Here is a 14974-nt window from a genome sequence, read left to right as displayed (position 1 = left end):
AGGAGCTTCCTTGGTGGTCCAGGGATTAAGAATCCACCTTGTCCAATACAGAAGATGTGGGTTCGATCCCTGGTCAGGGAACTAGATTCCACATGCCACAGAGCAACTAAGCCCATGCACCACAACTACTGAACATGAGCACTTTAGAGCTTGTGCTCTGAAACCAGAAAGAAGCCCCTCACTCACTGCAACTAAGACCCAGTGCAGCCAAAATAAATAAAAGAAAAAAGAATATGTGTTCAGTGGCATAGAGTTTAAGACACAACTTATAATTATTCTTGGGTAGATCTGAGATCTGCAAGAATCCTGCTTTAGAAGAATAAATACAATTTACCTTGAATTTTTACTAAATATACACAAAGGTTTTAACCACTTTATAAACTGTTTCTTCCCCTTAAACTGCTGAATGTATTTACATGAACCCAGAAGAGTCCCTGAGATCATGACAAAGGGGATGTGAATTTTTAGGGCTGGCCTACTACATAAACTAATAAACTCTAAGATACCAGCAGTTAAATAGCCTGATATCCAGACTTAAAAATTATTTTTTAAAACACCTGCACCAATATTAGTATAATATTAGAAACTATTGTTTCAGGCTTTCCAGTTGGCACTAGTGGTAAAGAACCTGCCTGCCAATGCAGGGGACACAAGAGATGTGGGTTCAATCCCTGGGTCAGTAAGATCCCCTGGAGGAGGGCATGGCAACCCACTCCAGTATTCTCATCTGGAGAATGCCATGGACAGAGAAGCCTGGTGGGCTACAGTCTTTAGGGTCCCAAAGAGTCAGACACAACCAAAGAGACTTCAGTTCAGTTCAGTTCAGTCGCTCATTCGTGTCCAACTCTTTGCAACCCCATAAATCGAAGCACGCCAGGCCTCCCTGTCCATCATCAACCCCGGAGTTCACTCAGACTCACATCCATAGAGTCAGTGATGCCATCCAGCCATCTCATCCTCTGTTGTCCCCTTCTCCTCCCGCTCCCAATTCCTCCCAGCATGAGTCTTTTCCAATGAGTCAACTCTTCGCATGAGGTGGCCAAAGTACTGGAGTTTCAGCTTTAGCATCATTCCTTCCAAAGAAATTCCAGGGCTGATCTCCTTCAGAATGGACTGGTTGGATCTCCTTGCAGTCCAAGGGACTCTCAAGAGTCTTCTCCAACACCACAGTTCAAAAGCATCAATTCTTCGGCGCTCAGCCTTCATCACAGTCCAACTCTCACATCCATACATGACCACAGGAAAAACCATAGCCTTGACAAGACGGACCTTTGTTGGCAAAGTAATGTCTCTGCTTTTGAATATGCTATCTAGGTTGGTCATAACTTTCCTTCCAAGGAGTAAGCGTCTTTTAATTTCATGGCTGCAGTCACCATCTGCATAGATTTTGGAGCCCCCAAAAATAAAGTCTGACACTGTTTCCACTGTTTCCCCATCTATTTCCCATGAAGTGATTGATGGGACCGGATGCCATGATCTTAGTTTTCTGAATGTTGAGCTTTAAGCCAACTTTTTCACTCTCCTCTTTCACTTTCATCAAGAGACTTTTTAGTTCCTCTTCACTTTCTGCCATAAGGGTCGTGTCATCTGCATATCTGAGCTTATTGATATTTCTCCCGGCAATCTTGATTCCAGCTTGTGCTTCCTCCAGCCCAGCGTTTCTCATGATGTACTGTGCATATAAGTTAAATAAGCAGGGTGACAATATACAGCCTTGACGTACTCCTTTTCCTATTTGGAACCAGTCTGTTGTTCCATGTCCAGTTCTAACTGTTGCTTCCTGACCTGCATATAGATTTCTCAAGAGGCAGGTCAGGTGGTCTGGTATTCCCATCTCTTTCAGAATTTCCCACAGTTTATTGTGATCCACACAGTCAAAGGCTTTGGCATAGTCAATAAAGCAGAAATAGATGTTTTTCTGGAACTCTCTTGCCTTTTCCATGATCCAGCAGATGTTGGCAATTTGATCTCTGGTTCCACTTAGCAAGCAACTATTGTTCCAGCTGAAAAAGTCATGGCAGTGAGGGTAGCAGAATGTATCATCCCCAAATATGTCACCTTGTGGCATGTTATTTTGAGCTGAAGGCAACTGAGAAGCACAAGATATAAGAAAAGCTTTGTCCTTCTCCTATCTATCTAAAAGCAGCACAGAAATTTACAAAGGAGTCCCTCCTTCCTTTATACTAGGAAAGACCAACATTCATCCCTGCAAACAACTCAAACTCTTATCGTTGAATAGCAAGGACTCAAAGCTGCATAAGCAGCCTTACTTCTGTTTACCCTGCTTTTCCTTGAACCCTCCCCTACACTTTTCTTTCGTTTGACTTTAGCTGAAGATGGTATTTAGCTGGAATTCTAAGCCTGAGAGTTACTCATTCTCCCCTGGTATCTCCCATCTGTACAGGAGGTACACATAACAGTAAACTTCTATTTTTCTCTTGTTAATCTTTCTTTTGTTACAGAGGTCTCAGCCAACAACTCAGAGGAGTAGAGGGAAAAATTATTTTTCCCCCTACAGCAATTACTGTTAGAGAGTATTAGCCTTTGTGTTTGTAAAAGTTATCATTTCTACTTACATAATATGCAATAGCTCACTGATCCCTGGAGAAGTGTGGCCTTTGTGTGGCTAACATCTGAAGACTGACTCAATTTCCCAAAGGGGGGTCAGACCAACTGCCACACTTTTGTGTCCAAATTGAGGGTAGAGGGAAAGAAAGTTAACTACTTATAGAACCAAACTGAAACATTTGGAGTCACTTATTTCAGGGACAGAATGAAGACAGCCAATGTAGGCACACAGAGGACACTTAACCTAACCTCATGGGGATGTACAACTCTTCCCAAAGGTTGGCACAGGACACCAGCCAAGCCCCCATGCAAGTCTGTTCATGGCAGCTCTATGCTTCCTTGTTCCCCTGACTCAGCTGCTCTGATCTAAATAAGAAAGAAGACCACCCGGCAACTAATCAGCCAACAACAACAAATAACTCCTGTATTTATCCCATGAAAAACACTTAAATTTGTCAGCAACTCAGAACTTACTACGTTCACAGTCTTGAGTTCTAAGGTTCGTGGGTCAAAATCCAGGTAATAAATGCATCTTTCTCCTTTGTTTTCTTCAGAGTGCAGATTTTTATTTTTGATATACTTTTTGGTTATACCTTCTTAAGGTTTGGGTACAAAAAAAAAAGATTAAAAGTGACAAAGATTATTCCAAGTCACATGTGGCAGCAATCTGCTGTAGTATTACATTCCCAACAAAAAGAGAAAGACAACCTACAGGTCACACCTGGCCCTCCATCTGTTTTAGTAAGTAAACTCTACTGGAACACGGCTACGCCCAGGCCCACATGGCTATGGCCATGGTCATGCCATGGTGGCACAGTTGAGTACAATGACAGAGACTGTATGGCTACTATGACTGAAATATTTACTGACCTTTAATGAAAGAGGCTGCCAACTTGTGGTCAAGAGAACATAGTCATCACGCCTTTCTTTTAAACCTTTACACTAAAAAGACAAGCTGCTAAAGGTCATGCCTTAATCACGTCCCCATCCTCACTAACAAATGCAGCTTATATTTTGTTACTTTAAGCATTTTAAAAATTTTCTGATCAAGGACCAAGAAAAAAAATTATTCTTCAAATTTGAAGATAAAGAAAATTCTGGAATTGTCTCAAGTAATTAAGAGGAGGAAGGTAACTGAAAAGTCTTCAAGTCTTGACACAGCATAAGCCCTAAAGGACTCCAAAGACACAGATCAGGCAGACACTGTGAACACATTCCCCATACCAGGAGGCACCCAGAAAGGGAAAGAATCCCAACAATGAACCCAAGATTCAGGGTGTCCCAAGGTGGCAAGAATGCTCCAACCTCCAAGTACATCCAACCTCCAAAATATCCAAAGGCTGACCTCAGTCTTAGCCTGAGGAACTTCCCACATTAGGGAATCTGCTGCTTTCTTAGCTATCTGTTCAATTCCCAGGTGTGTTAGGATGTGTTTTCTTACACTGAGGTGAAATCTGCCTAATTTCATCACTCACTGACCTTAGCTCTTCTCCAAGACTGTTAAAAAACCAGTTATCAATACTTTACTTCCTGTTATATCATAGCTCCTCAGATAACTGAAGTGTTCTTTCCTGAGACTGCTGAGCCTCATTACAACTGTGCTTCAAGATTCTTCACTGTACTCCTCTTCTCAAACCACTTTAGTTTTCCAAAATCATGTTTATCTCTCTTCCTTTTTAATACTATGGTTGGAGCTCCCCTTTTAAGCCCTTTCAGTTAATACAACGGATATGTTTCAGCAGTTACACTTCATACTGTTTACAAACTTTTTTTACACATACCTATTACATTCTACCTCTTGATCCTAACCCCTACATTTGTGTCAGACTTGTCATGATATACAGTCTTAAATCCAACCCATGATTCCAGCCTTTCAAAGTATTCATAGATCCTGATTTTGCCTTTCACACTGTACTTTCCACTTACTGCCATCTGAAAATTCCATTAACCTAAGAGCTTCTCAGTTACCCAATTTTTAGAGCTAAACATCCAACATCTGACACTTTGCTTTAGAGTATATTTTATTTACAATAGGCTTTTCATCCTAAAATTACTATACTTAGTAAAGCTGATATTAAGATTAATTTGCATTCCTTAAGCAAACATTAACAGTTAGTGGCAGAGGTAGAGAAATCAGAGTGGATTAAAAGTGTGTCATATAAATAAAACATGAATCAAGGGAACTTCCATGCTGGTCCAGGGGCTAAGACTCCTTACTCCCAATACAGAGGGCCCTGGTTCAATCCCTGGTCAGGGAAAAAGATCCCACAAGCTGTAACTAAAAGATCCCATGTGCTGCAACTAAGATCCAGCACCATGAGATATAAGAAAACACATGAATCAACTTGAGACTGCTGCTGTATCGGTAAACAAAGGATGCTGCAGCCATCAAGCCAGTACATTTCAGCCACTGGACAGTGAGCCCTAAAGGAACTCAGGATGGAGACAACCAACCAGCCCACTGTGAAGCCCACGTAGTAGTCAGCCTCTGCAGCCACCCTGATGGTGCTTCTGAGAACACTCACGATGCTAGCCCCAGACAGCTGAAGTGCGTATCACAGGAATGACTGCAGTGAGCCCAGACTCTCACCTATTCCTATACACAGTAAACCAAGGGCTTCCCTGGCCTGCAATGCAGGAGATCCAGGTTTGATCCCTGGGTTGGGAAGATTCCCCTGGAGAAGGGAATGTAACCCACTCCAATATTCTTGCCTTGAGAATTCCATGGACAGAGAAGCCTGGCAGGCTACAGTCTATAGGGTCAATGGATTGGTTCAAAATTGGGAAAGGAGTACATCAAGGCTGTGTATAGTAACCCTGTTTATTTAACTTATATGCAGAGTACATCATGCGAAATGCTGGGATGTATGACTCACAAGCTGGAATTAAGATTGCCTGGATCATATCAACAACCTCAGATATGCAGAGGATACCACTCTAATGGCAGAAAGCAAAGAGAAACTAAAGAGCCTCTTGATGAAAGTGAAAGAGAAGAGTGAAAAACCTGGCTTAAAATTCAACATTGAAAAAACGAAGATCATGGCATCCAGTACTATCACTTCATGCCAAATAGATGGGGAAAAGTGTAAGGAGTGACAAATTTTATTTTCTTGAGCTCCAAAATCACTATGGATGTTAACTGCAGCCACAAAATTAAAAGACACTTGCTCCCTAGAAGAAAAGCTCTGACAAGCCTAGACAGCATATTAAAAAGCAGAGACATCACTTTGCCAACAAAGGTGTGTACAGACAAAGCTGGGGTTTTTACAATAGTCATGTATGGATCTAAGAGTTGGACCCTAAAGAAGGCTGAGTGCTGAAGAACTGATGCTTTCAAATTGAGTGATGGAGAAGACTCTTGACAGTCCCTTGGACTGCAAGGAGATTAAACCAGTTAATCCTAAAGGAAATCAACCCTGAATACTATTGGAAGGACTGATGAAGATGAAGCTCCAATACTTTGGCCATGTGATGTGAAGAGCTGAGTCACTAAAGAAGATCCTGAGGGCAAGAGGAGAAGCGGGCGACAGAGGATGAGATGGTTGGATGGCATCACCAACTCAATGGACATTAGTTTGAGTAAACTCCAGGAGGCACTGAAGAACAAGGAAGACTGGTGTGCTGCAATTCATGGGGTGACAAAGAGTTAGACATGACTTAAGAGACTGAACATCAATACATAGAAAAGTACTAAATTCCTTAATGTGAGATAGCTGGTTTTCTTTTATTAACACTAATCTTTTGATGATTATGACCAGGTCTTTGTTGCAAAAACTCTTATGAATCCGGGCTCCTCCTCCCCTCTTTGAAGCAGTCTCTCAGGGTTATTTGAGATATTGTCTCCCAAGCTTGAAGTCCTAAGAATGTCTGTCAGATAACACATAACTCTCAACTTTTAGGTTGTGCTTTTTTTTTTTTTTTCCAGTCGACAAACCTGTACACAGCACTAGTTGAAGAGCTGAGGTAGGGTAGTCTGACATCTCTTATTTGTCAGTATAGCAATGAATTCTTTCTTATTATTTCTGCCTGACATAGAGTAAGCCCTCACCAAATATTAGCTATTATCTTCCTAGCTATGTGAGCCCCAAAAACTTCTTCATGGCACACCATCCTTCACCTAACCCTCTCTCATATTCCCTTTCCTGTCTTGAACCCACACTTATACTTACTCTTCCAAGGTTTCATAACTAATCTAATAGATCCTCTGGTAAATATGCAGTGAATATTGCCAAAAAACAAGCAGCCGCTCAATGAATTTCCTGGGCAACAATTACCCTTCAACTCCCTGTCAGGATTTACTGGGCCTTAATCTTCTTCAGGATCACTCCAGGCCTCCACTAAATTTTTATCAAACTGTCAACCACCTAAGCTTTCATTGAAAGCTTTCAGTTAACCCTCTGACTTTGACCCTGCATTCCCCTACCTTGCAAAGACAGTAGAAAAACTGACAATGTGAAGGAAAGAGACCATATAATTGAGAATTACTGAGGGGTCAAAAACGGAAAGGCTTTCTGAAATTGAATCAGCTTCTAAAAGACATTTCAATGAAAAATGTAATAGGATGGAAAAAAAAAGAGACACATTATAAAGGACATAGTTATACAATGACTATGAAGGAAAGAAGAAAGTCACTCTGTGCTCCATACTGGTCTCTGAAGAAGTCCAGCTAGTTATCCAAGGATGAAAGAGAACTGCAAGTCAGATGTTCCTTTTTCCTCTTTAAAATCAAGCCAAAACAAAATTCATTCAGCAGGTCTTTGTTATCTATTGCCTAGATATAGGAAAAAAATAAAACGCTGTCTCCAGATTATTACCTAAAATTCACTCTTCCATTATTGGGGACAATTATTTTTATCCTATTCCCACTATAGTTACTGCTATAAGTTATTTAATGTAGAAATAATAAAAAAATTTAATTACAAATAGTTAACTGAGGTTTAATTGGTTTAACTGGTATGTCACCCCACAACATGCCTAAAGATTCCAAGAGGACAGGATGGTGAATGGTATGAGGGATGATGCTTTAGCATCTCATCCTCAGTTATTACAGAGCAGTTCCCTTCCAAACAAATCTGTTTACAATTTAAAAGGCTTTCAATTAATTTTTTCAACTAAATCAAGACTCACTGAACATAATTAGAGAAGGGATGGGCTGAATCTAAAGAAAAAACATGAGATGACCTTATAATTCTTAACATTGCTGTCCAAGTTTTCTCCTGCTACTGCTAAGTCACTTCAGTCGTGTCCGACTCTGTGCGACCCCATAGACGGCAGCCCACCAGGCTCCCCCATTCCTGGGATTCTCCAGGCAAGAACACTGGAGTGGGTTGCCATTTCCTTCTCCAATGTGTGAAAGTGAAAAGTGAAAGGGAAGTCGCTCAGTCGTGCCCGACTCCTAGCGACCCCATGGACTGCAGCCCACCAGGCTCCTCTGCCCATGGGATTTTCCAGGCAAGAGTACGGGAGTGGGGTGCCATTGCCTTCATAGTGAAAGTGAAAGTGAAGTCACTCAGCCGTGTCCGATTCTTTGCGATTCCATGGATTGCAGCCCACCAAGCTCCTCCATCCATGGACTTTTCCAGGCAAGAATACTGGAGTGGGTTGCCATTTCCTTCTCCAAAGTTTCCTCCTAAATATCTACAAATTACACCTTTTAAAATTATATAACAAGTTTTAAGACTTCGGCACAGATAGATTTCCCAGTGAAAGAAAAGAAAAAGTATTAGCTTTGGATGGAAAACATTTCTGGGAAGTCTGGGGCTGTACGACAGGCATGCAAAGGAGATCTCTGAATACCTGGTTGTTAATATTAACATCCACGTTAGGGTGAGGAGCTGGCACAGGACTGTTTTCCATTTCAAGGTGTTTGAGCTTCTCTGAGGCATCTATGAATGCTGGAGGAAAACAAAAAAGGAAAATAGCCACTTAGTCTGCCATGCTGTCACAGCTTGTAAGTGTACAGACTCAGGCTTTCTTCACTGCCTCCCCTCAATACCAGTTACCATCAATAAAAGGTAATAATCCGTATCACCTTGGACCAGACATTCCTTCTATAACCAGGAAACTCACCATTGATTTGAGTAAGAGTTAACCTAAACAGGAACATTTCCTGTATCTGCTCTGCTCCTAAAATGCCACTCGATGTAGACTCTCCATGGCACGAGGGGTTAAGCTAGCTCACCAGCTAAAAGATTCAAAGAAAAGGCACAGAGCACCTGTGACACCACCCTTCCTTCCTAAGTACAACCCAAGCTCCTCCTGCAAAACCTTAGCACCTAGCTGTTTCTTCTCCTTGTTTCCTGACTGTATGGGGCCTAAAACTAAACTGATGAAGAACACACATTTATTAACTCACTGACTCAACCTATCACATACTGGTGACACCAGTCAGGTGTGATGCAGGACAAGCATCTTATCTTCACTACCTGCAACCAGGCTGTACAATACAAGTAAAATCCTCCAACCACTGAAAAGATGATACATTAAATACAATGAATTCTATTTCCACTAACAACTGTTAGGTGTTCTTATTGTGCAGGAATCAATTTGGTAGGAATTTGAATTTATACATTGTCCAAATAACCAAAAAAGCTACTGAATGCTAAATAATTTCTAAGCAATCAAGGAGAAGAAAGGAGGGAAAACTATGAAGTCATTTCCTCTCAGTCAGAGAGATCTTCTAAAGTGTTCATCAATTAACTCTGTAAATCTGGCCCTTGGCTACACATTAGAATCAGGTTGGGAACTTTTAAGATACACTGATCCCCAGAGCTGACCCTAGAATAACAATATCAGATTTCTGAAGGCAGTTTTATGGCACTAGGAGTTTTTTTTTTTTTTAATTTATTTTAATTGAAGGCTAATTATTTCACAATACTGTAGTGTTTTTTGCCATACATTGACATGAATCAGCCATGGGTGTGTACATGTGTCCCCCACCCTGAACCCCTCCTTCCATTTCCCTCCCCATCCCATCCCTCAGGGTTCTCCCAGTGCACCAGCTTTGAGTGGCACTTGTAGTTTTTAAAACCCTCTAGGTGATTTTAATGTACAATCAAAACAGAATCACTAATTCAACATTAATCACAAAGTCTTCCATATTCATTTTCTTACTTAATTGCCACCTCTTGCTTTTCTTATGCTTCAAATGATTTGACACTAAATTTTAACATGATGATGCTGGGACCACAACACTTCAGCTTATGCTGTTAAATTAATACTGCTGGCTTGTGCTGGTGAGGGAGAACTGGTTAAAATAAAGCTTATTCTACTATTTCTGTTTGGCTGAGAAATATCCTGAGACTGTAGGCTAAATGCTTTTCTTTCTTATGTTACTATTTATTAACTATTTACCTAAGTCAATCAGGGTTTTGACATCATCACCAAAAGAAAATATAGAATAAATTGGACACCAAGGTTCATATCTTGGTATAAGACCTTAATTCTTAATATCAAAATGCTCTAGCTTCATTGATTGACACTGAGCAAATGTTCTGAGTCTCAACTGGATAAGTCTTACTAATGAAACCCCTACATGATTCAAGAATTTCTTCTGTCATAACTTCCAACAGTATTTAAGCGCTGCCTGAATAGTTTCTGTAATGGAGCCCACTCACTGTAAGATATCTATGTCTGATATATGGCAAGAACAGTTTAAAAGATTCTTCCCTAAACTCATTTCAATTTGGCTTTGCTATATTTTCAAACTGCTGATTGAAGATTCAGTAAGAAAGTGACATAAATTCCCTGATATAAAAGGCTTCTGAGTATTTGAAACTATTAAGTCTCATTTGGTCTTGTCCTTTCTAAGCATCCTTAGTTTGTTCTACCAAATTCCTCAAAATCAATATAATCTCCTAGAAAGTATGTATTAAATAAACGTTGATTGTTCATACAACACTACTGCAGTGCTGAAAGAATTTTAAACACTTTTCAAATCCAGATAACTGTTGTTGTTATTCAGTTGCTTCGTGGTGTCCAACTCTTTGCAACCCCATGGACTGCAGCACACTAGGCTTCCCTGTCCTTCACCATCTTCTGGAGCTTGCTCAAACTCATGTTCATTGACTCAGTGTTGCCATCGAACCATCTCATCCTCTATTGTCCCCTTCTCCTCCCGCCTTCAATCTTTCCCAGCATGAGAGTCTTTTCTAATGAGTTGACTCTTTGCATCAGGTGGCCAAAGTGTTGGAGCTTCAACTTCAGCATCAGTCCTTCCAATGAATGGTCAGGATTGATTTCCTTTAGGATTGACTGATTTGATCTACCTACAGTCCTAGGGACTCTCAAGAGTCTTCTCCAACACCACAGCTCAAAAGCATCAATTTTCTGGTGTTCAGTCTTCTTTACGGTCCAACTCTTGCATCTATACATGACTACTGGAAAATTCATAGCTTTGACTAGACAGACCTTTGTCGGCAAAGTAATGTCTCAGTTTTTTAATATGCTATCTCAGTTTGTCACAGATTTTCTTCCAAATTAATTAATTAAATTAAAATTTTAATTTAAGCATCTTTTAATACATACAATGGACAGACATAAAATGAAAATAGAATCAATGTTGCCATTCTATAAAGGAGACTTTTTATTTTAATCCCGAAAATACTTCACATTAAGCTAGTCTTACTTCTGGCTGGATCTAAACACTGATGGCCTCTATCTGTTACATATCACATCTTTCTAGTGACAAAGAGTGACTATTTCTAACAAGAGACAGAGTCCAGAGCAAGGCTGTGAAAACTGGAAAATAACCAAAAACAATTGCTGCAAAAAAAGTACATGAGAAATATTGGCATTCGTTGGAGATACTGTGGGTTCAGCTCTGGATCACCACAGTGAAGTGAGTCATGTGAATTGCCTGGTTTCCCAGTGCATGTAAGTTATGTTTGTACTATATTGTAGTCTACTTATTAAACATGCAATAGCATTATGTTTAAAAAAATAATGTGCATACTTTAGTTAAAAAATACTTTATTGCTAAAAAATGCTACCCATTACCTGACAATATACGGTTGCCACAAACTGTCATTTTGCAAAAAAGCACAATATTTGCAAAGTAAAATAAAACAAGGTGCTCTGAGTAACAGAGATGTTTTCTTAACCCGATAACTCTTACTTTTAAAAAATCAAATTAGAACATCATTCTGAAATTATGAATAAATCAAAGCTAATTTATGTTTGACACCACCCTTATGGCAGAAAGTGAGGAGGAACTAAAAAGTCTCTTGATGAAAGTAAAAGTGGAGAGTGAAAAAGTTGGCTTAAAGCTGAACATTCAGAAAACTAAGATCATGGCATCTGGTCCCATCACTTCATGGGAAATAGATGGGGAAACAGTGGAAACAGTGTCAGACTTTATTTTTGGGGGCTCCAAAATCTATGCAGATGGTGACTGCAGCCATGAAATTAAAAGACGCTTACTCCTTGGAAGGAAAGTTATGACCAACCTAGGCAGCATATTCAAAAGCAGAGACATTACTTTGCCAACAAAGGTCCGTCTAGTCAAGGCTATGGTTTTTTTCCAGTGGTCATGTATGGATGTGAGAGTTGGACTGTAAAGAAAGCTGAGCGCCAAAGAACTGATGTTTTTGAACTATGGTATTGGAGAAGACTCTTGAGAGTCCCTTGGACTGCAAGGAGATCCAACCAGTCCATTCTAAAGGAGGTCAGTCCTGGGTGTTCTTTGGAAGGAATGATGCTAAAGCTGAAACTCCAGTACTTTGGCCACCTCATGCGAAGAGTTGACTCACTGGAAAAGATTCTGATGCTGGGAGGGATTGGGGGCAGGAGGAGAAGGGGACGACACAGGATGAGATGGCTGGATGGCATCACCGACTCGATGGACTTGAGTTTGAGTGAACTCCGGGAGTTGGCGATGGACAGGGAGGCCTGGCGTGCTGCAATTCATGGGGTCGCAAAGAGTTGGACATGATTGAGCAACTGAACTGAACTGAACTGAATTTATGTTTCCCAGACCTCAGACTCAGAAAAACAATTTAAATATGGTAGCTGTCAATAAAAACATAATATATAACATGCCAAAACATTTAACAGTGCATTTGTAGTAGTTACTTCAGGAACAAAAGAACAGATTTTTTAAACCAACTGAAAGTGAAAGTCAAGCTGCTGAGTCGTGTCCAACTCTTTTGTGACCCCGTGGACTGTAGCCCACCAGGCTCCTCCATCCATGGGATTCTCCAGGCAAGAATACTGGAGTGGGTTGCCATTTCCTTCTCCAGGGGATCTTCCTGACCCAGGGATAGAACCCAGGTCTCCCGCATTGCTGGCAGATGCTTTAACCTCTGAGCCACCAGGAAAGCCCACTACCAGCAGTAATTCAGCATGTTCTATGAACCAGAAGCACTGTGAAATTTTTCATCACATCTTTCTAAATTACTAAATCCTACTGCTGTATTTTACACTCTTCAGAGAGAACAGCATACTCACTGGCAATTTTCTATAAGTTGTTTAAAAGACGGTGCTTAATTTTAGAAAAAGAAATCAAAATTGCCAAGAGCCATGTAAACATAAGCTGCTTTTAAATGATCACACTTACACTGAAATTCAACAGAAAGCTTTTGTTTAAAGACAGTTATGTTTTAATATCAAACCAAACTCACAAATAGATAGAAATATGTGCAATTTCTTATTTCCTTTTAACCTTTTAAAAAGTTAAGGAGAGCAGCATTCTTTCTTGATTATTTATTTTTGTGGGTCTGGGCAACAACAGCTCTCATTAATAACAAAATATTTCCTATGCACTAAAGGAATGTCCAAACATTTGCTCAATCCTGTGCCCTAGATAATCTCTAAGGAAACATTTTTCTCTTGATTTTCACTCAAGAAACAAAAAGAAAATTTGAAAATTAAAAAATGTTTAATGACTTATAAATGACACAAATGTTTAATGGTATCAGTTATGTGATCTTAAACATTTCAATGGACGCTTAAGCCAAAAAGGCAAGAAGGCATAACACTAAATTATGTTTAATATTTAAATTATGTTTAATGTTTAAATTAAATTATGTTTTATGTTTAAATTATGTTTAATGTCTATTCTACATTAAAATTTCAAATTCAACTGCTGCTGCATAAAATACTCTTGAAGTGACTGACAAACAGCTCATTTCAAAAGACATAGACTACTGTCACTGATATCACACAGAACATTTACTCACTCCTGCACTCACCTTCAGGTCCCTCTAACCCAGCCTGCCTGGTGGCTGTGCTCACTTCACCTGGGGCTTGGGAGGTGTCCATGGTGTCAGGTGCCCCAGCTACCTCATTAATGGTTGTTTCCAGTAAGTCTGGACTATCTAGCAAATCAAGCTTCAGAGGCAAGCTGTAAAGGTAACAGAAAATATACTTAGATCAAGACATTTATCATGAAAAGAATTTAAAACACTAATAAAAATCTGTTGGAAAAAAAGTCATTTAAGGAAAAAAAAAATCATGTAAGAGTTCATATGCCAAGTGGTTTATTCATCTGTCAAAACCTTTGGGCAGATTCTCTTCCTTCCAAATTGGAGAAGAAGGGGCTGAATTTAGCTTCCCAACTGAAATAACCTAAGGGGAAAATAAACAATTCTCAAGATATTAGACATCAGACAACAAAAAGGCAGAAATTCTGAGATTCAGAAAACAATGAGGAGTCCTTGTTTTAAGAGAATCTCCATGTTATAATACAGAGATTACAGTGAGGTGGGGCACAGAGACGTCCTGTGGCTGACAGTCCAGGGAGACCAGGACAGCTGAAGTTCACTGGACAGGGTACCAGGCAGGAGAGAATCCTGGAGGTCTGCAGAAGGCTCCCCTCAAGATGCAGTAGGGTACTGATCAGGGAACATGTGGAAGGAAACTCCTGAGACTGGGAAAAGAACCATCCAAAAGGATTTCCTCCTTCTGTGTGGCTTCGGAAAGAATTAGTGGCACTCATGCTGGGCCACAGTGTCCTTCTTTACACACTATAAAAACACATAACAAGGGTACTGAGTATGAAAAAGATCCTGCCTCAGGAGTAGAGAATAATTTATCCAGACAGCCTTGTGACAAATCCACTTAACACATCATAAAAGAAAGAGCTGAAAGGATCAAAGTGTTTCCAAGTAATTTAACTGCATTCTAAAACAAATCTCAAGACTGAAAGGAATACAAAATGATCTGGTATCCAACAATGTAAACTTCAAAATGTCAGGTATCTAGTCAGAGATTATTAGAAATGCTAAGAGGCAGAAAAAGACATCCATACTAAAAAGAAAAATCAATCAACAGAAATCAGCATGTTAGGATTAGCAGAGAAAGACACTAAAAACTGTTATTAGAGCTGTATTTCATATGCTCAAAAAGCTAAGCAGAAATTACAACATACAAAAAAGACTCAAACCAAGATTCTAGAGATGAAAACCAC

General features: G+C 39.9%; 1 protein-coding gene across 3 annotated transcripts in view; it reads right to left on the bottom strand.

Annotated features, from left to right (window-relative positions):
- EPB41L5 (erythrocyte membrane protein band 4.1 like 5) overlaps positions 1-14974 on the bottom strand; it is a 170333-nt gene that overhangs the window by 39763 nt on the left and 115596 nt on the right. For all 3 annotated transcript variants that reach the window (XM_024975535.2, NM_001429694.1, NM_001429697.1), the window contains 2 exons: positions 13758-13909; positions 8365-8462 (listed from right to left, as the gene is read on the bottom strand). In XM_024975535.2, the coding sequence (XP_024831303.1) occupies positions 8365-8462; positions 13758-13909 (250 nt within the window). The remainder of the gene's footprint in view (positions 1-8364; positions 8463-13757; positions 13910-14974) is intronic.

Source organism: Bos taurus, chromosome 2 (assembly GCF_002263795.3).
Source record: "Bos taurus isolate L1 Dominette 01449 registration number 42190680 breed Hereford chromosome 2, ARS-UCD2.0, whole genome shotgun sequence".
NCBI lineage: Eukaryota > Metazoa > Chordata > Mammalia > Artiodactyla > Bovidae > Bos > Bos taurus.
The sequence above is the reverse complement of the archived record's forward strand: the minus strand, read 5'-3'. Positions and strand labels throughout refer to the sequence as shown.